This window comes from Ornithorhynchus anatinus, chromosome 2 (assembly GCF_004115215.2).
Source record: "Ornithorhynchus anatinus isolate Pmale09 chromosome 2, mOrnAna1.pri.v4, whole genome shotgun sequence".
NCBI lineage: Eukaryota > Metazoa > Chordata > Mammalia > Monotremata > Ornithorhynchidae > Ornithorhynchus > Ornithorhynchus anatinus.
This window is the reverse complement of record NC_041729.1, coordinates 39543258-39566610: the sequence shown is the minus strand read 5'-3', so window position 1 is coordinate 39566610 and position 23353 is coordinate 39543258. Positions and strand designations below refer to the sequence as shown.

Sequence of the window (23353 nt, the reverse complement as noted above, 5' to 3'; positions counted from 1 at the left end):
CTTTGAAACAAGGAAGAAAACAGTTCCAGGAAAGGGGAAAGAAGCAATACATTGGGATTGGGATTTAGATGGGGTACATTAGATTTAATTGAATCCTCAGAGTTTCATTTGGATCTGTTTGGGTTTTTCATTTCAGTTCCTACTGGCTGGAGGAAGACCAAACCAAGAAGATATGGATGAATACGTAAAACTCATAAAGAGGTAAGGGGGTGGTGGGGGGGGTGTGGGTGTGGGTGCGAGCGTGTGAGAGGATAGATGACAAAACAGAATAATAAAACCAGTATTTATTAAGTGCTTACAATGTGCCAAAGCATCATGTTAATTACTGGGCTAGATCCAAGATAATCCAATTGGACGCGGTTCCCATCCCGCTCGACCTCTGGATCCTGCCTGGGTTTTAATCTTGGCTCACTTGTTGCGGTCATACTTCTGTGGAGGGGAAGGAGAGGAGAATGAAAAGAAAAAGGGCAAATTAGCATCTCATTCACCCAGGTCTACCGTTAGGAAGGAGAAAAATGAAAAGAACACACCTTTATGTTTCTACTTGGTGCCACAAGGAAACGTTAATGTGCAAGGAGTTTATAGTAAAATTCTTACCATCATGTCTAAGCAGCTGGAGGAAAAGCGAGGCTTTAAAAATGTTGCGCTTGTGTCTTAAATTAGGCACAGCTAACCATTAAAAAATGTAGTTCGTTTTAGAGAATGACATAACAGGTCCTGATGTTATAGCTGTTCTCACAAAGTAGGAAAACCCTTTTCAGATCAGACAATTGGATTTCAAAGCAATCTGACAATCTCAGCTGGCTGCGGTCAGTAGCTCTCACACCCCAGTGCCGCTTCAGGTTAAATGGCAACTTTCACTGTGAGGCAGGAGCAAAACGATCCACCGCGAGAAGTCAAGGGCGCTGTTTATAGCAACATGGAGAAGAAATTGTTTTCATGTACATGACCTATGCCTGCTTTGAAGAAAAAAAGACTTTCTCAACAGCAGCTCCCGTTCAGATGGGAAAAATTGACAGCAGTGTTTAGCGGGCCTGCTCATGCCCTGCTATGCCCATCTAAAGCCTTAAGAAAAAATAGTTGCACTTCTTTGGTTATTTGTTTTAAGCCCAAATGATCATTTCCCCTAGTAACAAATCCCACTCCAACTCAACTATTGGGAGTCCTATCCTTTCAGTGCTGTATCCTGGGGCAGATAATTGGTTGTACATACACCCATAACTGGTGAGTATGAATACATTTGTATGTGCGCTATCCCTCCGGATTCAACTCTGCCAAATTCTATTATCTCTTTCTTTCGATGAGGACAGTGCAAACCTGATTCACCTCTACTTCTCCCCTGGTCTTGCTGACACAGGTACTTCCGGGCTTCCGGGGCAGGGCCTGGTTGTTTTGAAAGGGGTGGGGTGTGGAAGTTCCTGTTACGAGTAGGGATGGAGGGAGGGAGGCCTGTTATGCGCGAAGGAATTGATAGTTCTAGGCTAGGTGCCTAGTGTTTGTAATAGTGCTCGCCCAGGGTAACGCACTCTATTAGGAGCTTGGAAAATACAACAAGAATCCAAGAAGAACAGGACATGGTCCTTACCCACTAGAGGCTTACTATCTATGCACATAGGTCTCATTAAATGTCACTTTGTTGGGGATGCTGCTAAATCCAGTTATTAAAAATCTAAAGGAGAAAGGAAGACCAGAGATTCATCAGTGAAGTTGCCCTTTGCATAAGCCAAACAATACGCTACATAACTACATATCTTAAAGACCTGTCCATGTGTGTGCCCAACAGCAAAGCAAGAGATCATTAATTCTTATGAAACAGAGGTTTTAATATAATTTATGGCAAACGAACAAAGTCCTTTCTGTTTTCCCATATAGTCAAGGCAGACAAAATTTGTATAGTAACAATCAGTGCAGATTAACGTACTCTTCTTTTCCTACCGAGTTAAATTATTTTTCCAGGTTTGGAAATTTCAGAAAATGAATTTTCCAAATTGTCCTTGGTTCTCTTAACACTAACCTCATATGGAATAAAAATATATTTTTAAATTGGTGAAAATAAGTTGCAGGTGGAAGACCCTGGGTCTAAGAGTGGGAGTGTTTCTTCTTCATGGGCAGATATGGAGAGATGATAATATCATCTGAATCGTCTGAATGTACTTCGTCCAAGGGTGGAGAGGCCACAGGCTGCAATCGGGAGTGGAGGGAAACGGCTGAAATAACCACAAAGAAAACAATATTCAATAAGACCAAATAAGCCTCTGTGATACATACGATTCTCTTCTGGGCCACTGAGTTTCTAGAATGGCTCTCTCACATGCTTCTGACATACCGTCATCAATACCTTTCTTCTTATAGATAAGAATGAGAGTAATGACAAATCCCTCATTGGCCACAATTAACTGGTTTTATCATCTTGAAATCTCAAGGGACTACAAGTAACCAAATAAAGCAAGCTGGAGATACAGCAACTCATACTGAAAATGAGATTGATTAGCAGGCCTATCTCAAATGGAAGAAATGACCTAGTTAAGGATAAGGCTGGCCATCAGCCAGTGGGAATGGGGATGAGATGATTTCTCATAATGACTCCTATGTAGTTCAGAGTGCTCTTTGACAATCTCAATTTCAGTAGCTTTTCATTCACATTCCCAAATGCTGCAGTTCTGAAAGTTTTCACCTGTGCTCAAAAGACTATTCCCCAGCAAGCTTGCTGGGAATAAAGATGATTGAAATGTTAAGCAAATAAATCACAAAGGGAGTGTCTTCCAATCAGCAGTTTATGCTGCTACAGATGGGTTTGGGGAGGGTGCACTTTCACCCTCAGACTTCGTAAAAGAAGCTATGCTAATTGGGCCAAAAAAAATCCAGGTAAGTGAGAGACATTTTTTTCTGAACAAGAGAGAAGGAAATGGTTCAGCTGTGTCTGAGGTGCTGTGGTCAACCTTTCCTCTTTAATTTTCAGGCAGGTTTAAGGCATAAGATTAAAGTGGATTCTAATGAAATTCAATATATCAGACTTCAGGTTGGGTGTTTTAGACTTTCACACTCAATTCCACAACCAGATTTATTGTAACCTTGAATTTTACCCCCATTTTTATTTATGCTGTTCACAGACACATCTCATAGGGTGGAGATGGTGTAGTCATGGATCCTCAACCTCAAGGTGAAGAGACATTACCTGCTTTAAATCTTTTCTCATTTAAACAAAGAGTAAAGGGAAACACAAACACAGACAGCATTAGATGACTGAGGGATGAAATTGAAAATTGATCAAAAATCTGAATCTCCAAATACAAAGTCTAACACAGTTAACAAGGAGAAGGCATGTTTGGTGAACAATTATTCAAAGCTATTTAAGTTCCACAAGCTATAGTACAGACCTCTACGGACATATTATGAAGATGAAAGTCAGTTGAGACTTCAGGCCTTAAGCCTCAGCATTATTTTTTTCTTCATTCCCCGAGCTTTGTAAATCAGTAAATATGACAGGAGCTAAGAGGTTCAAGATTCAACCTTGAAAGGATGCACATGCGCTTAGAACAGTGCTTAGCACATAGTAAGCACTAAACAAATACCCTTATTATCAGTGATTAGGTTATTCAGGCCTTTTTCTTCAGGGCTCATTGCTGAGTGGATCAGACACCCAAGAACCGAAGGAATGACATCCATGAAGGGAAAGGCACAGCATAATGCCAGGGGGTGAACAGTTAATTCATCCATTTATCCCGGAATTCACCCTCTAGCCAATGACCAATTTAACGATATCACACTCCAGGAACCTCTTGAAAAAAATCCGCTCTATCCTTGCCGGTAGCTAAAGGAGCACATCCACTGTGCTTTACTTTGATACTCACTGGAAAATGACTGTATAGATGGTGGCTTCACTTTTGTTGGTCTTTTCTTCTCCTCTGCAGCTGATTCCTTTACAATCTCTTCACCTCTCAGTTTACTGTCTTCTTTACCTAGAATATATTAGAAGACCAAAGCTTTGGAGCTACACAATGAGGGGAAAATGGGATAACCCACTAGAAGGGCTGTGCCCCTTATCTCTTCTCCACAGTCTCTACTTTCTTGGTTCAGAGAACTGGACAGTCTAAGCTTTTTAAATAGATAACTACAATCCTTCAGATTAGAAACAAACTACGTAAAACTCCTTACTATCCTCCTAGAGTTGACTCTTTAAATATTTGGAACCTACCTGGTACAAACACCTTACTTTAGAGCATTCTTGTACAAAATCTTTCTGAATCTCTACTCCCTGACAATGTCATCATCATCACAGTATTTACTATCTCCCATAGGCATTCCTTCTATCCTACATGCAAATAGAGCCCTTGAGATTAGAGTTCCTGATCCAACAGTACTACAGAATCCAACACTTTCCCAGAAAAATGAAAAGGTTCATCACTGTTCAGCTTTAAGTCTGCTCTCATGTTCACACCAAGTCACTAGAGCGCCTTTAAGACCAGCGTTGCTGTTTAATGCATTTTTAAGAAGTCAAATCCACAGGTGAAAGTTCTCAAATTACAGAATGTCACTGGGGAGAAAAGAAAGTTCCAGTTCATTCCAAAATGTAAATTTGGCATTGTTGTCAAACTCCATAATGTATTCTACAGATTTGGGGCATAGTCGGTAATGAAAGGGGAGAGGATGATGACATTTTACTTAAAAACAGGAAAGCCATAAATCCAAAATTGCGAGGGGGAGGGAATCTCAACCAGGACTAAGAATAAAAAGGCAAAATGGAATGAAGGCTGACATCGTTGGATAAGACAGGCTCTAAGCATCTGCCCCTCTTCATAGGTGATGCTAATGGAATGGATCTTCACAATATTACAGCGTTTAGAGATTACGGAATACAATAGGACCCTTTTCTTTTCCCTCCAATGAAAATTCAAAAGAAAGTGCAGATTGAATTGTAATGGCCTGGAGCCATGCTCAGGAGGAGCTTCACATGAGGTTTGCTGCTTTAAAGAATTTTAGCAAACTCTCAATTTTGTGGGTATAGGTCAACCAGGTTGTGGAGGAGCTGTGCCCTTCCCAGTATGTGTGGGGAGGGGAGAGGCACTAGAACGTACTCGATAATAATAATGATTGTGGTATTTGTTAAGCGCTTATTAGGTGTCAAGCACGGTACTAAGCACTGGGGTGGACACAAAGAAATCAGCTTGGAAACAGTCCCTGTCCCAAGTGAGGCTCATAGTCTCAATCCTCATTTTACAGTTGAGGTAACTGAGGCACTGAGAAGTGAAGTGACTTACTCAAGGTCACACAGCAGACAAATGGCAGAGCTGGGATTAGAACCCATGACCTTTCGACTCCCAGGCTCGTGGTCTATCCACTACCCCATGCTCCTTCTCAAGAGGCTACTTGCCTTCGCTGGGAGAGTCATGGCTTTCAAAAGGGTTTGGGCAGCCACCAGTGCTTGAAATCCTGATTCCTTACACAACACCATAGCTCTTGTGGTTTATGGGTCTGGCAAACCACAGTGTCTACTGTTTGGGCAGTGTGCCTTGGCACTCTAGCCTTCACCTTAAGATTCACAGGGTGAAGGCTAAAGAAATCCCTCAGCATTTAGGTTGAGTTGGAAAAACTCAGTTGACTATCTTCTGGATTCCCCTCTCGTCCAAATTCTAGACATAAAGCTCTGAGTTCACTTTAAAAGCGGGCACTAGTCTAGTTTTTAGCTAATATATCACAGCTCCAGATGATGGAGGGAAATAAGATTACCAGGAGATGCTGTTGTGAAAGGTGAAGAGGATGGTTTCAGGTAGACATGTGAAGAGGACTTCTTACTGGAATTCACAGAACTTATTCTTTCACTTGCATGACTGGAAACAGAAGGCCTTCAGAGGACAAATTGTTCATTAGTCTGTGATTCAGAGAAGAGCTCACTAGCCTGCCTGGGGGAGAAGACAGCAAGTCTGACGAAGATGCAGTTATACAGGAGGGACAACTCAAATGGCAGCAGACACAGATTTTTGGGGGTGGGCTGTATACCTCATCCTTCTCCACCTCATCCTGGAGTCTTTTCTAATGCACTGAGGTTTTCAAAATTTTGGGGGCATGGATTAAATTCAGGGATTGCTACTGAGGAAATTCAATTAGACTGCAAGCCCGTCAAACGGCAGGGACTGTCTCTATCTGTTGCCGACTTGTTCATTCCAAGCGCTTAGTACAGTGCTCTGCACATAGTAAGCGCTCAATAAATACTATTGAATGAATGAATGCACTGCACATGGGAGTCAACTCTACGGTTTTCTTGGTGTTATGCAACAGAAACAGAACTGACATCCAAAAGGCACAGTTCTGCCCTCAAGGAACTTACATTTAAAATACATTATTATTAATGATAATAATAATAATTTTATTTGATCTGCTGGGACTCGAGACAAGGACAATGAGTCAAAGAACCAAGCCCTTCGGCATATAACCTTCAGCTTATTCTTCTGGCCTGGTACTATATGCTCCGACATTTGTTCATTTTCAATTCCGACAGAAACGGCTTCCCCTTCGCCGTCTCTGAGTCTCCACCTTCTGACAGACATAGAACTAGCTCCTTGCCAAAATAAACCTTAGCCTTTCTGGTGAATAGCATCTGCTTAAGACATACCTCTGCCCAGCGCGGGCTAAGTGAGCCCTGAAAATTGACTGGATAACTATAATAGCCTCTTCTTCCTCCCTGCAGGCGGCAGCCAAACTGGAAGAGATATGACCGTGGGACATATAGGAGCCCTGAAATACAGGCAGATAAAAGAAGCAAAAAGAGTGTAAATATGTATTTGCCAGGGTGCCTCTAAGCTGTATCACCTAGGTGTTAGAAAACTGAGCACAAACAATATTCCTTTCGTATAATGGACTGTTAGGTGGTCTGGGGCTAAATGCCATCCGGTTTATCACTTATGTCTGGCTCCAAGTGAGAGCTGATTCTCCTTTACTGACAATGAGTCCCATTACTCCCTATTGGCTCTCAATTACCTCTAGACAAAATACGTCTTGGTCTTTCTAGTGGGAAGCAACTGCTTCTGACTTGGCAATACTTGAGACTTTAAGACTTTGAAGAAAAGAAATAAAAGCTCTATATTTAATACAGCTGGAACCGGGGACAGGTGGGGGAAATGGGAGGTTTTATTTATCAGCAGCAAGAAGACAGGTAGTTTTAATCTCCAGACCTAAGTGTAACTTAACCTCCAAACTATCTAAGTTTTAGGTCCACACCTGAGGCAAAATATGTTACAGGTTGGAGCCAAAGAGCCTCCGGGGTGTCATAAGAGGTAAACGTGAAAAATGTCCAGTACTTCCCCCAGCTGACAAAATGTATGGAAAGAAGAAATGGAAAGACAGATGTAGTAGGGTCAGTGTCCCATAATGGTTACCTTATTTGGAAGTCCACACACATTGGGAGATTTTGGAACGAGTGTATTATTTGATAACAGTCTCTGCCGTACTAAATGTCCCCTGAAAGCTGCCTGAAGTACTTCAGCAGCCTAGCAGGGAGAGAGAGAAATGAATGTTAATTCCCTGAAAAGATGGCAGCTACAAATTAAAGCAGATTCCTGCGGAAGAGGTAGCCCAGCAGAAACAATGACTTCTCACATTACTGCATAATCGGTGAAGTGTTTAAGGAGAGAACTTCTTGGCCTCATTCAAACATATATTGTAAAAGACGGGTTCCAGTACACACTGTAGAAGAAACCCAAAGATGTTCAACCCCTAAAATTAACTGAATGTAGGAATCTGGGAATTTGAACATGATGGCAATTAAAAATTCTAGCTGCTAAAATAGCTCATATTTTTCAGATATCCATATGCTCATGTTTTTAAGTTAGAGTTCAGTTCCCAAAAGCCTTAACTAACTTCTTCACATACATTTCTTACAATTAAGAGGTATTTAAGGATGGGCAAAATACAGTCCATCGTCCTCTATTGTGATGACTAGGTTCTTGACAAACACTGGGATAAGGAAAACTTGCATTTTGATTCTCACATCTTGACCAGTGCCACACATATTTTCACAATCATTTTTTTTTCTGACCACATAGCATGCTGTATCCAGACCCAAACTGTCAGAGAAGGTACCCTAATTCTATCATCATGTCCTATCCAAAATGGAAAATGAAAATGTGCGCTTTGGAGAAGTCAGTGTATATATTTCTTTCCTTATATTTTTTTAAAGTTACTTTTATTAGAATCGTGTAAGGGAATTTCACAAGCCCTATAATCATATCATGATGTATATCAAGAACAGAAAGTGGGTAAGAATAATGCTGCCTTGACTAATTGATTGTCACCTCCCTAGTTCTCCTCTGTATTTTGAAGATGACATTTCTGACAGTGATATTTAACCATGGACAAATTGCCAATCTGTTTTTATTGTCTGTCACAAAATTCTCAGAGATTCAAGAGGGACCTGCAGACTACCCTCACTCTGAAAGAATAACAGAAAGTTAGACGCAACCAAGCACAGACTCAACATCGGCTTAGGGGTCTAGACATCTCTGTCACAGCTTTTTAAGCATAGGATTTTAAGTAAAAACAAATAAAAGAAAGGTGAGACAACTCTCACGTAAAAGGAAACGTGAAAGTTGAAAAAGTGAGAGTATCAGTTTGCTTTGGTCAAAGGGATGAACAGAAAGGGAGCTGCAAGCACTATCATTAAGAGCCACAAATACTGGGTTTCCACAGAGCACCATACAAGGTATTAAGCGTACACTGGTACTTTAAGAGCGCTCTTTCTCTATTTGCAAAGAGCTCACATTTTAATAGAAATGATGAAACACACAAACCACAAAAATGTGTATACGTGTACACATGTGAATGTGTGCATATATATATAATATATACAAGCCACAAATATGAGAAAGTGATGTGGAAAATTAGAAATATTTAAAGGTTGTTTCAAACCTTTCAAATGTATGATGTAAGCTTTATGTTCGATGATGAGGAAGAATGAAGGGGGTTAAATATCATCTATCTATCTACACCTATAGATGAAAGGTAGACGATGGATAGATTAAGTATAGATAGGTATCAATAAGATGAGGGTAAAATGGGCACCATGGATTGAGCTGGCAGATAGGAAAGTGGAATGGTAAATCAGGGAAAGTTTCATAGAGGAGTTGAAGCTGAAGATTAAGCAGCATTTCAGTGACTCGGGACCAGATGACAATCCCAAATGGATTCCAGCATCTGATAGTAGCCAGCAGCCTGACTGTTAGAACTCTAGAGCAAAAAAGAGCCATGTATTTGGGGTTGAAACAAGATACCTTTCCAAATTATATGAAATGGTACAACCACCTTAGTTGATTCTAAGATGAATTCTGCCGAGACCTCCTCAACAGAGGTGGAAGCAAGAACATAAATAGGGGAAAATGAGGGGAAACCCAAAGCTCTTAAAGTAGGGAAAATAAACCCTTTTCCTCTCTCCTCTTAGAAAAAGGGGCCTGGTGCTATATAAAGAGGCCATCTGGGCCAGCTACATTGTTAGAACAACTACTTTCATTCTTCCTCATCAAACATAAAAATTACATCACACATTTGAAACGTTTGAAACAACCTTTATATGTTTCTGATTTTACATATCACTTTCTCATTTTAAATGTAATGATGGGATCAGTTTTAAATTAAAAGTGTGAGGACAATAAGACCTCCTTAACCCCCCCCAAATTAATATAAAAACCTGCCATTTCATGATATTGTTGCAATAACCCACACTTACCTCATCCAGCTCAACTTCCTTTTTCTGAAATTGACCAAAAAAAATCTAAATTAACATCAGTACGTCTTGTGAACTTATAAAATCACAATTTCCCCAGTAGCTTCTGTATTTTTTCTTATCACTAAAAAATCAACTAGAGGTTTGAAAAACTCAACTTCAGAATCACAAATAAACCAACAATATGCACAACATCATTTTTTTCCCCTAGAAGCTCAAAGCCTTTCACATATAATATCTCATATATCTTCACAATATCCTTTTGGGGCAGGGCTAGAGTACCGGCAGATATTATTTTTTCCACCTTGTAGATGGGGAAACTGAAAGGGTAAAAGATTTGCTTAAATGAAAGAGCCAGAACTATACTTTTAGTCTAATGCTCTTTTCATTTCTTTGGGTATTTTGTGAGAGGCTTGAGCTTTATTAATAGCGTATGCAAAAAAACTTCCCGTATTTGGATAAAAGCCCAAAGAAGTCACAAAGTAAAACTTTTTAAATAAATAACTGTTAGTAACTTTCGACTTTACATGATTATGGCACCTCTCATGAGAAAAACATCAAAATGATTTAATTTCATTTACTCTTTAGGTAATTTTTATTTGCAATCAGGTGCATTGTAGGTGAGCTATTTATGTTTAATTCTCTTTTATAAAAAGAAGGAATTAGTACCTGATGACTCTGAAGCAACCTGGCGACTTCTAAACCCCAACCTTTTAATATTACAGAGCCACAACTAGAAGCTTTGTGATATAGTCTTGGAGATACTTTTAAAGGTAGTTTTAAAATTTCTAATTTTATGAGATACCTAAAAAATGCTGAAATAAAAGCATTTTCAAATATTTCCCTTGCTTAGAGTCCTAAACTCTAGACTCTTACGAGTCAGAGGTCATGGGTTCTAATACTGGCTCTGCCGCTTGGCAGCTGGGTGACCTTGGGCAAGTCACTTTACTTCTCTGTGCCTCAGTTCCCTCATCTGTAAAATGGGGATGAAGACTGTGAGCCCTACGTGGGACAACCTGATTACCTTGTATCTACCCCAGTGCTTAGAACAGTGCTTGGCACATAGTAAGCGCTTAACAAATACCAACATCATTATTATTATTAAATGACTTTATGGGTAAAAATTTCAGGTGAATTTATTCACGCCGTATCTTGAATCACAAACTTGAGGGTAATTTTGAAAGAAGCCTTCCCTACTTCATACCTGAAAAAAATAACTTTTTCAAAATCTACCGTTTGTAAGCAGTAAATCTTCAGTTTTACATGAGTTTTATTCGATACTTGGTTCTCTTGGTTTTAGCGGGGGCTTCAGAGCCTACTGAGGATTTGGCAACAAGTGATTTTTTTTTTTACGTGCCATAGATATCAACTCAATGGGGATATTAGGGGGAGTTGCCTCTGCAGTTTTATAGTGAGATACTGTTGCCCAGTGGAAAGAGCACAGGACTGAGTCAGAAGACCTGGCTACAGTCCCAACTCTGCCACTTGCCTACTATATGACCTTGGGCACAGCAATGAACTCTGTGCCTCAGTTTCCTCATCTGTAAAATGGGGATAAAATATTTGTCCTCCCTCTTAGACCATGTATCCCATGTGGGACAGGGCTGTGAATGATCTGTTTGTCTTGTACCTACTCCAATACTTAGCACGGTGCTTAGTACAAGAAAAACCTATAATCAATGTCATTATTATTACATTTGTTGAGCTGGTTTCCCAAACTTGTTGAGAAGAGCTGAGAATTTTTAATGAGGCCTGAAAAGTCCCCAGATGATGGCTTTCTGGTCTGTCAGCTCTTTAAAACCTGTCTCCTCTCCCAGTCTCATCCCCATCCCCACCACTGCACTCAACATTTAAACTTGGTACCCAGTTTCAGGAATCCAGCTACCACTCAAAGAACAGGCTATTTCAAATCCAAATTTATCATCTCATTTATTTTCTCTCTATTTACTTCACTAAATCACAAGCTAAGAGAACTTGAATTTTTTTTAGTGCAGCTACATTACCAAAGGGGGAAAAAACAAAACCAAAATACCTGCCCCATCCCTTCTTGCCATTCATCCACTCGCTTCTGTTCCAGGCCCCATAATGGAAATAAAAGGGGGAACAGGGGAAAAGTGAAAGGTCAAGACACTGCTAAAGATTCTGGGGGTGCTAAGCGCAAAAGATAAAGGAACTGCTACTGACGGGATATGAGGCATTTCGTGGCCCTTTCTTCCCCTTCCTTTTATGAGTCAGAAGGCCGGCTGTCTCCACACTCTCAAGAGGTAAGCTCCTTGTGGGCAGGGAATGTGTCTGTTTACTGTTGTATTGTTCTCTCCCAAGCACTTAGTACAGTGCTCTGCACACAGCAAGCACTCAATAAATATGATTGACTGAATGATGACAGATGACCCCAAAAGACCTGCCCAGGAAAAAACGTTAATTCCACTTTATTTCCAAGGTTCTTTTGTGCCAAACTCAGGCATCAGAGAGGCTTTACCTAAGCCTCATTCCCCCTACCCACTCTCCCCTCTGCTTTGCCTACGCACTTGGCTGTGTACCCCTTTAGCCCTTTGATACCCCAGCCCCACAATCCTCATGTACACATCCTGCTACACTGCTTATTTCCCCTACCTGTAATTTATTTTACCGTCTGTCATCTGTGTCGTCTGTCTCCGTCTGTCTCCCCCTTAAGACGGTAAGCTTCTTTTTGGAAGGGACTGTCTACCACCCCTATGCAGATGATTCCCAAACCTACATCTCTAGCCCTGACCCCTCTCCTTCCCTGTAATCTCGCATATCCTCCTCCCTTCAAGACCTAACTACTTGGACGTCCTGCTGACACCTCAAATCAAACCATGTCTAAAACTGAACTCATCTTCCCACACAAACCCTCCCTATCTTCTCCATCACTGTAGACAATAACACAATCTTCCCTATCTCACAAGGCAGGGAATGTGTCTAATTATGTTGTATTGTACTCTCCCAAGGGCATAGAATGGAGATCTGCACAAAGAAAGTGCTCAATACATACCACTGATTGTCTACAAACTCCATTGTATTGTACTTATTCAAGTGCTTTGCACAGTGCTCTGCCCACAATAAGCACTCAATAAATACCACTGATTGTTTGATCACATGCTACATTATGGCTCAATTCCACTTTCTCCATGTAGTAAATATGTGAAGCTTAGAGGTCTGTTTTGCTTTCCTAGTATTTACATTGTACACAAACTTTAACTCATAAGCAGCATCTCTAGTGTCTACTTAACTACCCTATGGGCATTTTTTGGACTCTCCTGTTCTCTCTCCTCTATGTTTATTTTGCACTAATCCACTTAAGTGATACTTGTGAAATTACAAAGCAGGACCCTACTGTAGAACAACAAAGGTAAAGTTCCCAACTCTCAAGGGTACTAACGCAGTTTGTTCATTATCTAGGGGTCTAAAGAAATATTCAAATAGAAGGCTATTTGTCCAGGAATTAAATAAAGATACTTTATTTAAAGTGTTTATTATTTATTAATGTTTTTAGTATTTAAGTAGTTCTTTTTTGCAATGTTTTCTCTCTCCCCACCAACTTTTTCCTCATGCACTCTCTTCTGACTGGAACCACCTCCCCCTTCACAACCAGCAGGCCACTGTTATGGAGAAGCAGCGTGGCTCAGTGGAAAGAGCACGGGCTTTGGAGTCAGGGCTCATGAGTTCGAATCCCAGCTCTGCCACTTGTCGGCTGTGTGACTGTGGGCAAGTCACTTCACTTCTCTGTGCCTCAGTTCCCTCATCTGTAAAATGGGGATTAAGACTGTGAGCCCCACGTGGGACAACCTGATTCCCCTATGTCTACCCCAGCGCTTAGAACAGTGCTCGGCACATAGTAAGCGCTTAACAAATACCAACATTATTATTCCCATCTTCAGGGGCTTTCTGAAATCTTACCTTCTCCTGAGGTCTTCTCTGGATAATCTCATCTCCCCACCATATTTCCCTCCCCAATTGCCACTTTGGCATTTCCACATTATCTGCATCCCTGGGTACTCACACCTCTCTGTTACTCTTAAATACTAATCTGTATGCTCTATTGCTTCTCCTACCTATAATTTATTTGTGTGTCTGTGTCTGCTGAGAGACTGCAAACCCCTTGAGAATAAGGATTAGGTCTACTAACTCTCCTATACTCTCCCAAGTGCTAAATTTACAATTCTCTGACAGAGTAAGCACTCAGTAAATACTGACTGATTTTAATTTTTTTGGTCATATTCATTGGGTAACTTCAGAACACCCTAAAACAGAGAGTGGCTGGATGATTCATAGGATCCCTTAGTTCTTTTAGTTAAGCTTCACCTTGCTCCTGTATGCCTTCCAATGAGCCTGAAGGATTCTGGCAGCTTTATCTTTTCTTGGATCTTCATTTTCCACTTCAGAGCAGGCAGATGTGGGCAGAGAGGGCAGATCACTTGCATTTTGTGCAGGACCTTGTTCTGTAAGTTCTTCTTGGACCTGTAAGAATTTAAGGCTTACAAAAATGGGCCTTGGGGATAAGGGGGTCGGGGAGGGAAAGGACCAGAGAAAAAGGACAGATCAGGATCAGGCCCGCTGGCAAGATATTACTTGGCCCGGTTGGCAAGACATTTCTGTCTTGCTTTCTAATGGAATGAGGAGTTGAATCCACAGTGTTCAGTTGAACACTTGAAAAAAAATATTTGGTGAGAGGCATAGGAAAGAGTGTAAATTGGATCTGAAATTACATTTCATTAAAATGTCTCAATTCTCTTCTGGCAGTAACCTTTCTGTTGGAAAAAATATTACATCATCTGAGACATTGCCAGCATAATAATAATGCTTTACGGTTGTGTCTTTTTCTGTCACATCTCAAAGTGGCTTCCTGACATTATCTAATTTGTTCTTCCTACACCCCTAAGGAGATAAGTAGATGGCAAATTGGAAACTTAAACACAAAGAGGTTAATCAGTTTGCTGAGGTCACATAGTAAGTTAGCAGCATTAATGGGAACAGAATTTAGAATCCCTGCTTTCCAGTCAGCTGTCCTGTCTGATCAACACAACATTCTTGCTTAATTTCAAACTCTGGGCCAGATCTTGACAGGTGAGCTAGATTATTTCTGAGTGAAACATGGGAAACATAGAATGTGAACTGCCTCCTTCACACCACAATCAACCATGTCACTTGCATTTTAGTCTCCTTGTACCTCCCCAAATACATCACACCTGTGGCATGATTTTTCCAGCAAAATTCTATTCACTGTATTTTAAATAGCAGAAAAAAAACAACCCAGAAATGCTGATGGGGCTGCAAATAGGGTTAAAGTCCCATATTCCTTTTTCATTTTACCTTAAATTGGGAGTCATAAGAAAATTGAAAAGATAAAATAACAAACAACTTATCGGGTTACAGAGAGAATAGCCCAAGTTTGTGTCCAGTGAGTCAATCATTAATTATCAGCGTTCCCCTGACATGAGAACCCTGTCTTATAGTGCTTAACTTCATACAACTAATGGCCATAAAAAAGAACCTTGTATCTCATATTATAAATATAAATCACTAAGTTTAACGGAAATACAAAATGTTAGAAAAAGACCTCAGAGGGGAAGCGCTCCAAGAGCTATTAAAAAAAAAAAATCTACCACCAGGCAAAGCGCCTAGACCAGACAGTCTGACGACTAACTTTAACAAACCTCTGCCCAGAAGTGATTAGTCAGCTGCTATTAGATATGTGCAGCTATCACACATTATTACCTTCCAAATTCTCTTCGCTGGCCCTCAATATTCCTACTCAGTTACTCCCTCTTGGCACTATAGTTAACGCTGACTTTTGCCCTACTCAGTAAGGAAACAAATGCCTAGTCCATTTGCTGCCAACGAGATTAAAACAGAAAATCACAGTCACAAATGACTAAAAAGTCAGGATGGTTTTACCCACCAGACTCTCATTTGGAAACTTATGTTTATTTAATATACTCCTCAACCTTGAGCTGGAGGAGAGAATGGAATGTTTACTCACACTATCCTGGGCAGAGTTCTGTTCATTTTGACATAGTGTATATATTTCAAGGCCTCGAGGCAATAGCTCCAGATCTGACAAATGGGTCACTCTGCTCTCCTCAAACTCACAAAGTATTACTAAAAGTTAACTAGAAACACTCAAGAAGCATTTCTCGTGCCTAGAGGAATGCGCTGGTTCTACCCATGGATCCCACCTGCTCTTCAATACTGTGTCAAAAATTATTAGTTCTTCATCTTAGAAACAATCAGAAGCTGCTAAAATTCTTCACTCTTTTTTAAAAAAAAGAGCCCTTGGAAAATTTAATTGCTAGAATGTAATTCATAGGAAGTAAATCTTACAAACTGAAAGAATGCTCTGAACCCTGAGGAAAGAAAATTTAACCTGCCCCTGACACAGGCCAACAGATATGAATTATCTGAAATTAGGGTTCACTGCTAGCTCCTTTGACGCAGTTGCAATCTGTTAAGCATAAGGTGGGAAATGCCAACATCTTCCCTGGATTTTCCTTTCTTTCGGAAGTTGGAATGCATTTTAACCACTGAAGAGATCGGGTTTGTGGGATACGGAAAAAAAGACAAAAGAAAAATGAGGGCTTTTAAATCTAAAAATACTAATCACTTTTCCCAAACTACTCAATTCAGTCCTGCTTGCCGATTTCAGGATTACTTGAGAACAAGATAAATTAAGATGATGAACTGTTGGGAATCTCTGCTGATAGGAAATTTAACTGAGTAAATGGTGGTCTTTATTCCCAAATTACTAAAGTAAACTTACAACATAAACATAAAAACATAAAATTTTTGGGGCCCCTTCATGGCACATAAGCCTGAAGGAGGTATACCTTTGGCCTCTGAAAGAGCTTAGAATAAAAAAGAAAATAGATTCCTATCTCTTTTTGGAGCCAGCACAACAATAGAAATTCATAGCTCTAAGTATATAATTTACTATTGGGAGAAGACAGTCATCTCTTCTTTATCCACCTAAATAAGCATGCTGACAAGGCAAGAAAACAAGACAGACTTGTTTGTCTCTACCTCTACTGAAGACTTACAGAAAACCTTAGGGGGAATTTAAGGAGAAGCCTACAAAATACCAGGACAAACTGTGATCTAAACTACAAATCACAAATAAAAGACATCAACTATGTTGTGCTTTGAAAAATGGTGGCTTCCCAACTGGCCAAAAGAACATGGAATTTTTAGTGAAATGATAAAATGAACATTTGTTTTGCAAATAGGTTTTTGGATGGCCTAAAATAACTCACAGCTCAACTGGTTAACAACTTGGCAGGCCAAGACTTATGCTTTGATAAACCATATTGTTATTCAACCAAAGAAAGTAATGACTCATGCTAAACTCACCCACAATTCCAAGAGTTAATTGCTCTTTTACTGACTTCCCTGCGCACTCTAACATCTCACCGCGATGAAACTTTAGCTCACATCTAGGGATGTTCTTGTACTAGTAACCTTGGCAGGCCTACTCCTAGTCAAACACTCTGCTTTTTAAATAGCTCCATTGTATTTTGAGTCTCCCCTCTTTTGACTATAATCTACTTTATGGTATTCATACTACACCTAAAACTGAGTAGGGTGTGTGGATATAAATTAATCTGATCTGAAATGTGAAAAGTATGGAATAGTTTTTATTCTACCAGTCATGTTATGAGGTGCCCTGGGGTTTCTCTTTGCTACCAACCCAGTATTCGGGGCTCTCTCCTAATATCGGAGAATAATTCAGAGCAAATGTCAGATGCAAGCCTCTAGCAAACAGAGATTTTTGGAAAATGATAACAGATATACAGAAAACAGCTAATTACCCCTAATCACTGGAAAAGCCACTGAGCATTATTCAGTTTGTAATACAACATACTTAAAAAACAACCACAAAAACATACCTCGGGGATTAGAGCACACAGTGTTTCTTATTCAACATGAAGAAAGTTTTCAAGAAGGGATGAGAAAAGAATTACTTTGCTTAAACAAGTATTTCTGCATTTGCTTGGAAAAAATGGAATAAAACTCTAAGTAGAATCCACCAAGTGTAAGCAAAACTGTTTCACTTGCTAATCTTTTAGGTTCCCAGTGTACCCCGAGCTGTAAACTCATAAAATTCAAACTAAAATTGAGGAAATTAAACTTTTCAGATTCTCTAATTTTTTGCTCCTGTTTTTTTGTTTTTTAAATATTCAATTCCACCTGACGAACTCAGCGATTCCATGTCTGTGACAGAAAGGAGAAGGAATCCTACGTAAATAACAAAAATAAATCCACCTGACTAGGAGAAAGCAAAATCAGTCACTGTCAACTGACAATTCAATAAGAAAATCTGCAGCCTTGTTAAAAAAGAAACGTATTTTCATTTACATGGGGCGTGCTGCTATAGTAACTGAATAGCTTCTTCAAAAAGAATTGAAATCTAATGACTATGGCACAAAAACTGCTGGAATTCTTTTTTTCCCCTCTAAGTGTTACGCTTTAAATATCTAGGTTCTCAGACCTACTTTTCAACATCATTAAAAGTATCGTTTTGCAAAAACATTCTTACTTAAAATGACCAGATGTTTCACATTAGGTGGGATGGTCAAGAAATTTTCCCTGCAGACCTTTCATCCAAAATCCATAAGGTTCTGCTTTCACTACGGTGACGGCAATGGCTGAGGCTGAGGTTGCAGTATAGAGAGCCAGCAGAAGATGCTTCAGCGTTTTTCTCTTTGTTGGTTTTCCTTTCCTACCATTTGGGCCTTATCCTCTAGAAACCTCCATCGTTTGTCACCCATAATACCTCCAAAAAATCTGATCACCTTTCATTTATTTTTTCTATTGGCCTAATGGATAGTGTGTGCTGGGAGTCAAAAGGTCATGGGTTCTAATCATGCTGCCACTTGTCTGCTGTGGGACCTAGAGCAAGTCACTTCTCTCTGGGCCTCAGTTACCTCATCTGTAATATGGGGATTAAAACTGCGAACCCCATATGGGACAGGGATTGTGCCCAACCCGATTTGCTTGTATCCATCCCAGGGTTTAGAACAGTGCCTGGCACAAAGTAAGTGCTTAAACACTACAATTATTATTATTATTACAGAGAAATGAATTTCTCTCTCATTTAACCCATGTATTCACTCAGTCACTAAATAAATCTTCTCGATTCTATCAAAACGTCTCCAGAATTCAATCTTTTCTCTCTGCACAAACTGCTTCCACACTGATTCACTCACTTGTCATAGCCCATCTCAACTACTGTATTAGCCTCCTCACTTGACACCCCCAAGTCTCTCATCTCTCCAAGCCATTCCTCACTCTGCTATCTGAATCACTTTTCTTACTATTGTTTTGTGCACTTCTTCCTCCCCCTCAAGAGCCTCCGACGTTGCCCATCCTTCTCAACATCAAGCAGAAACTCAACGCCCTCAATCAGCTCTCTCCCCGTTACTTATCCTTGATCCGCTCCCGCTTTCAACACAGTCTTTGTTTCACTCCTCTAATACCACCCTACCCACCGTCTCTTGCTCTCATCTCACCCACCATCGACCCTCTGCTCATGCGCTGCCTCCTGCCTGAAACTTCCTCCCACTTCCCACCTGCCAGCCCACCATTCTCCTCATCCTCAGAGCCCCATTAAAATCCTATCTCCTCCGGAAGCCTTCGCTGACTTAGATCTCATCCCCCACAACCCAATTTTCCACTGGGTTCTAAGCTCCTTGAGGTCAGGGATCATGTCTACCAACTCCACTGTATTATACTCTCCCAAGTGCTCTGCATACAATAAGCCCTCAATAAATGCCACTGATTGATTGATTGATCTTCCCTCCTGTCTCACCTGTGCACTGAGACCCACCCCTTGAGCACTTGGTATACACCTCATCCCAACAGCATTTACGTATATTATGACTATTTACCTCTCTCTTCCCTATCTCACAAGCCCGTAACCTTGGCACTGTCCTTGACGCATCTCTCTCGTTCAACCCACATATACAGTCTGTCCCCCAAATCCTGTCAGTTCTACCTTCACAACATGGCTAAAATCTGCCCTTTCCTCTCCAAACTGCCATTACTCTGATCCAAACACTTATCCTACCTCGCCTTGATTACTTCATCTGACTCCTCGCTAACCTCTCTACCTCCTGTCTCTCCCCACTCCAGTCCACACTTCATTCTGCTGCCTGGATCGCTTTTCCAAAAAAAAGTTCCATCCACGTCTGCCTACTCAAGAACATCCAATGTGCTTGCCCATCCACCTCCACATCCAGCAGAAACTCCTTACCATCGACTTCAAAGCACTCAAATCAGCTTGCCCCCGTCTACCTTACCTCGTTGATTTCCTACTACAGTCTAGCCCAACATTTTGCTCCTCCAGCGTCAGCTCGCTCACTGTCCCCTGATCTTGTCCACCTTGCAGCCAAACTCTTTTCCACATCCTCCCTCTGGCCTGGAACTTCCTCACCATCCATATATGCCAGACCAGCACTGTCCCCACCTTCAAAACCTTATTAAGCTCATCTCCTCCAGGAAGCCTTCCCCGATTAAGTCCTCTTTCCCCCTATTTCCTCTCCCTTGTCACCTATCCACTTAGATCTATACCCTTTTAGCACTTTTCACCTCCCCCTCGGCACTTATAAATGTACCCGCAATTTACTTATTTTAACGTCTTTCTTCATCTCTAGACCATAAGTTCGTTGTGGACAGGGAACGCGTCTACCAAGTCCTGTACTGCACTCCCCTAAGCATTTAGTACAGTGCTCTGCGCACACTAAGCATTCTATAAATAACACTGACTGACTGTTGCAGGATTTGGCGAAAAACCACTCCAAGCTGACCTCCTTTGTAATTTGGAAAACTTCAAACATGGTTCCTCTCGACGTTCATCTTTCCAGACTGCAGACACCTAATATTTTGATCAACCTTTAGTCCAAAGCATCTCCTTTCTCTGACCATTTTGTTTGCTACACTTCTCCTCTTGGCTCTAGCTCAAATGTGACTGCATTCACTCTCCTCCAGTCTAGACTGAAAGCGTTGCCCAAGATCATATTCTCGGAACATCAGTCAGAACACATCTCACCTTGAATCCCTCCAAATCAAACAAAAATTCCTCACACTCAGCGTCGATGCTCTCAATCAATTCGTATCTGCTCTCTGTAACATCATCAACAGGATTTATTGAGCACCTACACGCAGCTCACTGTATTAAGCACTTGGCACAATGCAGTGCAACAGAATTGGTAGAAACGTTCCCTGCCCACAGTGACTATGTGCAGAGCACTGTACTAACCGCTTGGAATGAACAAGTCGGCAACAGATGGAGACAGTCCCTGCCGTTTGACGGGCTTACGGTCTAATCGGGGGAGACGGACAGACGAGAACGATGGCAATAAACAGAATCGAGGGGAAGAACATCTCGTAAAAACAATGGCAACTAAATAGAATCAAGGCGATGTACATTTCATTAACAAAATAAATAGGGTAATGGAAATATATACAGTTGAGCGGACGAGTACAGTGCTGAGGGGATGGGAAGGGAGAGGGGGAGGAGCAGAGGGAAAGGGGGAAAAGAGGGTTTAGCTGCGGAGAGGTGAAGGGGGGGTGGTAGAGGGAGTAGAGGGAGAAGAGGAGCTCAGTCTGGGAAGGCCTCTTGGAGGAGGTGAGTTTTAAGTAGGGTTTTGAAGAGGGGAAGAGAATCAGTTTGGCGGAGGTGAGGAGGGAGGGCGTTCCAGCACCGCGGGAGGACGCGGCCCAGGGGTCGACGGTGGGATGGGCGAGACTGAGGGACGGTGAGGAGGTGGGCGGCGGCGGAGCGGAGCGTGCGGGGTGGGCTGTGGAAAGAGAGAAGGGAGGAGAGGTAGGAAGGGGCAAGGTGATGGAGAGCCTCGAAGCCTAGAGTGAGGAGTTTTTGTTTGGAGCGGAGGTTGATAGGCAACCACTGGAGTTGTTTAAGAAGGGGAGTGACACGCCCAGATCGTTTCTGCAGGAAGATGAGCCGGGCAGCGGAGTGAAGAATAGACCGGAGCGGGGCGAGAGAGGAGGAAGGGAGGTCAGAGAGAAGGCCGACACAGTAGTCTAGCCGGGATATAACGAGAGCCCGTAGCAGTAAGGTAGCCGTTTGGGCGGAGAGGAAAGGGCACATCTTGGCGATATTGTAGAGGTGAAACCGGCAGGTCTCGGTAACGGATAGGATGCGTGGGGTGAACGAGAGAGACGAGTCAAGGATGACACCGAGATTGCGGGCCCGAGAGACGGGAAGGATGGTCGTGCCATCCACGGTGATAGAGAAGTCTGGGAGAGGACAGGGTTTGGGAGGGAAGATGAGGAGATCGGTCTTGCTCATGTTGAGTTTTAGGTGGCGGGCCGACATCCAGGTGGAGACGTCCCGGAGGCGGGAGGAGACGCGAGCCCGAAGGGAGGGGGAGAGGACAGGGGCGGAGATGTAGATCTGCGTGTCATCTGCGTAGAGATGGTAGTCGAAGCCGTGAGAGCGAATGAGTTCACCAAGGGAGTGAGTGTAAATGGAGAACAGAAGAGGGCCGAGAACTGACCCTTGAGGAACTCCAACAGTTAAAGGATGGGAGGGGGAGGAGGCGCCAGCGAAGGAGACCGAGAATGACCAGCCAGAGAGGTGAGAGGAGAACCGGGAGAGGTCGGAGTCCGTGAAGCCAAGGTGAGATAAGGTATGGAGGAGGAGGGGATGGTCGACAGTGTCAAAGGCAGCAGAGAGGTCAAGGAGGATCAGAATGGAGTAGAAGCCATTGGATTTGGCAAGAAGGAGGTCACGGGGGACCTCAGAGAGAGCAGTCTCGGTAGAGTGGAGGGGACGGAAGCCAGATCGGAGGGGGTCTAGGAGAGAATGGGAGTTAAGGAATTCTAAGCATCGATCGTAGATGACTCGTTCTAGGATTTTGGAAAGGAAGGGTAGTACGGAGATCGGGCGATAACTGGAGGGGGAAGTGGGGTCAAGAGCGGGTTTTTCTAGGATGGGGGAGAGGTGGGCATGTTTGAAGGCGGCAGGGAAGGAGCCATTGGAGATTGAGTGGTTAAAAATAGAAGTTTTTTGCACTCTTGCACTCTTCACTCCTCTCGAACTAACTCTGTAAATATGCCTTGCTCTTGCCTCTCCACCCTTCGTCCCCTTGCCCCTGCTGGTTCTCCAGGCTGCAATTCCATCCTTTCACAAATTCAGCACTACCCAAATTCGATGCTCTCCCAGAATCCCAACTCCTACGACATATTTTCCCCAACTAATTCTCAGTACTCCAAATCACACCCACCCACCAGCAATCTCCAGCACTTAAGCGCTGATTTATATCCACTCTGAGCACTCCTGTATATATGCTACTTAACGTACATTCAATTATTTCCTTGAATTACTCCATGTGTAAATATTTTCCATATATGCCTCCCCCATTAGAGTATAAGCTTCTAATGGGCAGGGAACATATCACATGTTTGTTTTTACTTCCCAAGTACTCAGCATAATCGTTGTGGGCAGGGACCGTGTCCGCTAACTCTCTTGTAGTGAACTCTTCCAAGTGCTTAGCACAATGATCTGCACATAGTAAGTGCTCAATAAATAACACTGATTGACTGATACATTGACTCAATAGGTGCTCAATAAATGCCATGACTACCTCTACAACTAACAGTATT

At 41.9% G+C, this 23353-nt stretch overlaps 1 protein-coding gene across 8 annotated transcripts in view; it reads right to left on the bottom strand.

Annotated features, from left to right (window-relative positions):
- Positions 1–272: 272 nt before the first annotated feature.
- Positions 273–23353, bottom strand: part of IQCE (IQ motif containing E) — a 58834-nt gene continuing 35753 nt past the window's right edge. For 5 of the 8 annotated variants that reach the window (XM_029056189.1, XM_029056237.2, XM_029056196.2 and 2 more), the window contains 8 exons: positions 14036–14191; positions 11745–11780; positions 9716–9739; positions 7374–7484; positions 6611–6732; positions 5728–5843; positions 3852–3959; positions 1803–2207 (listed from right to left, as the gene is read on the bottom strand). In XM_029056189.1, coding sequence (XP_028912022.1) covers positions 2080–2207; positions 3852–3959; positions 5728–5843; positions 6611–6732; positions 7374–7484; positions 9716–9739; positions 11745–11780; positions 14036–14191 — 801 coding nt within the window. In that variant the 3' untranslated portion in view covers positions 1803–2079. Of the gene's footprint in view, positions 430–1802; positions 2208–3851; positions 3960–5727; positions 5901–6610; positions 6733–7373; positions 7485–9715; positions 9740–11744; positions 11781–14035; positions 14192–23353 lie in introns of those variants that run through there. The other 3 variants (XR_003756060.2, XM_029056230.1, XM_029056244.1) reach the window with 3 other exon arrangements.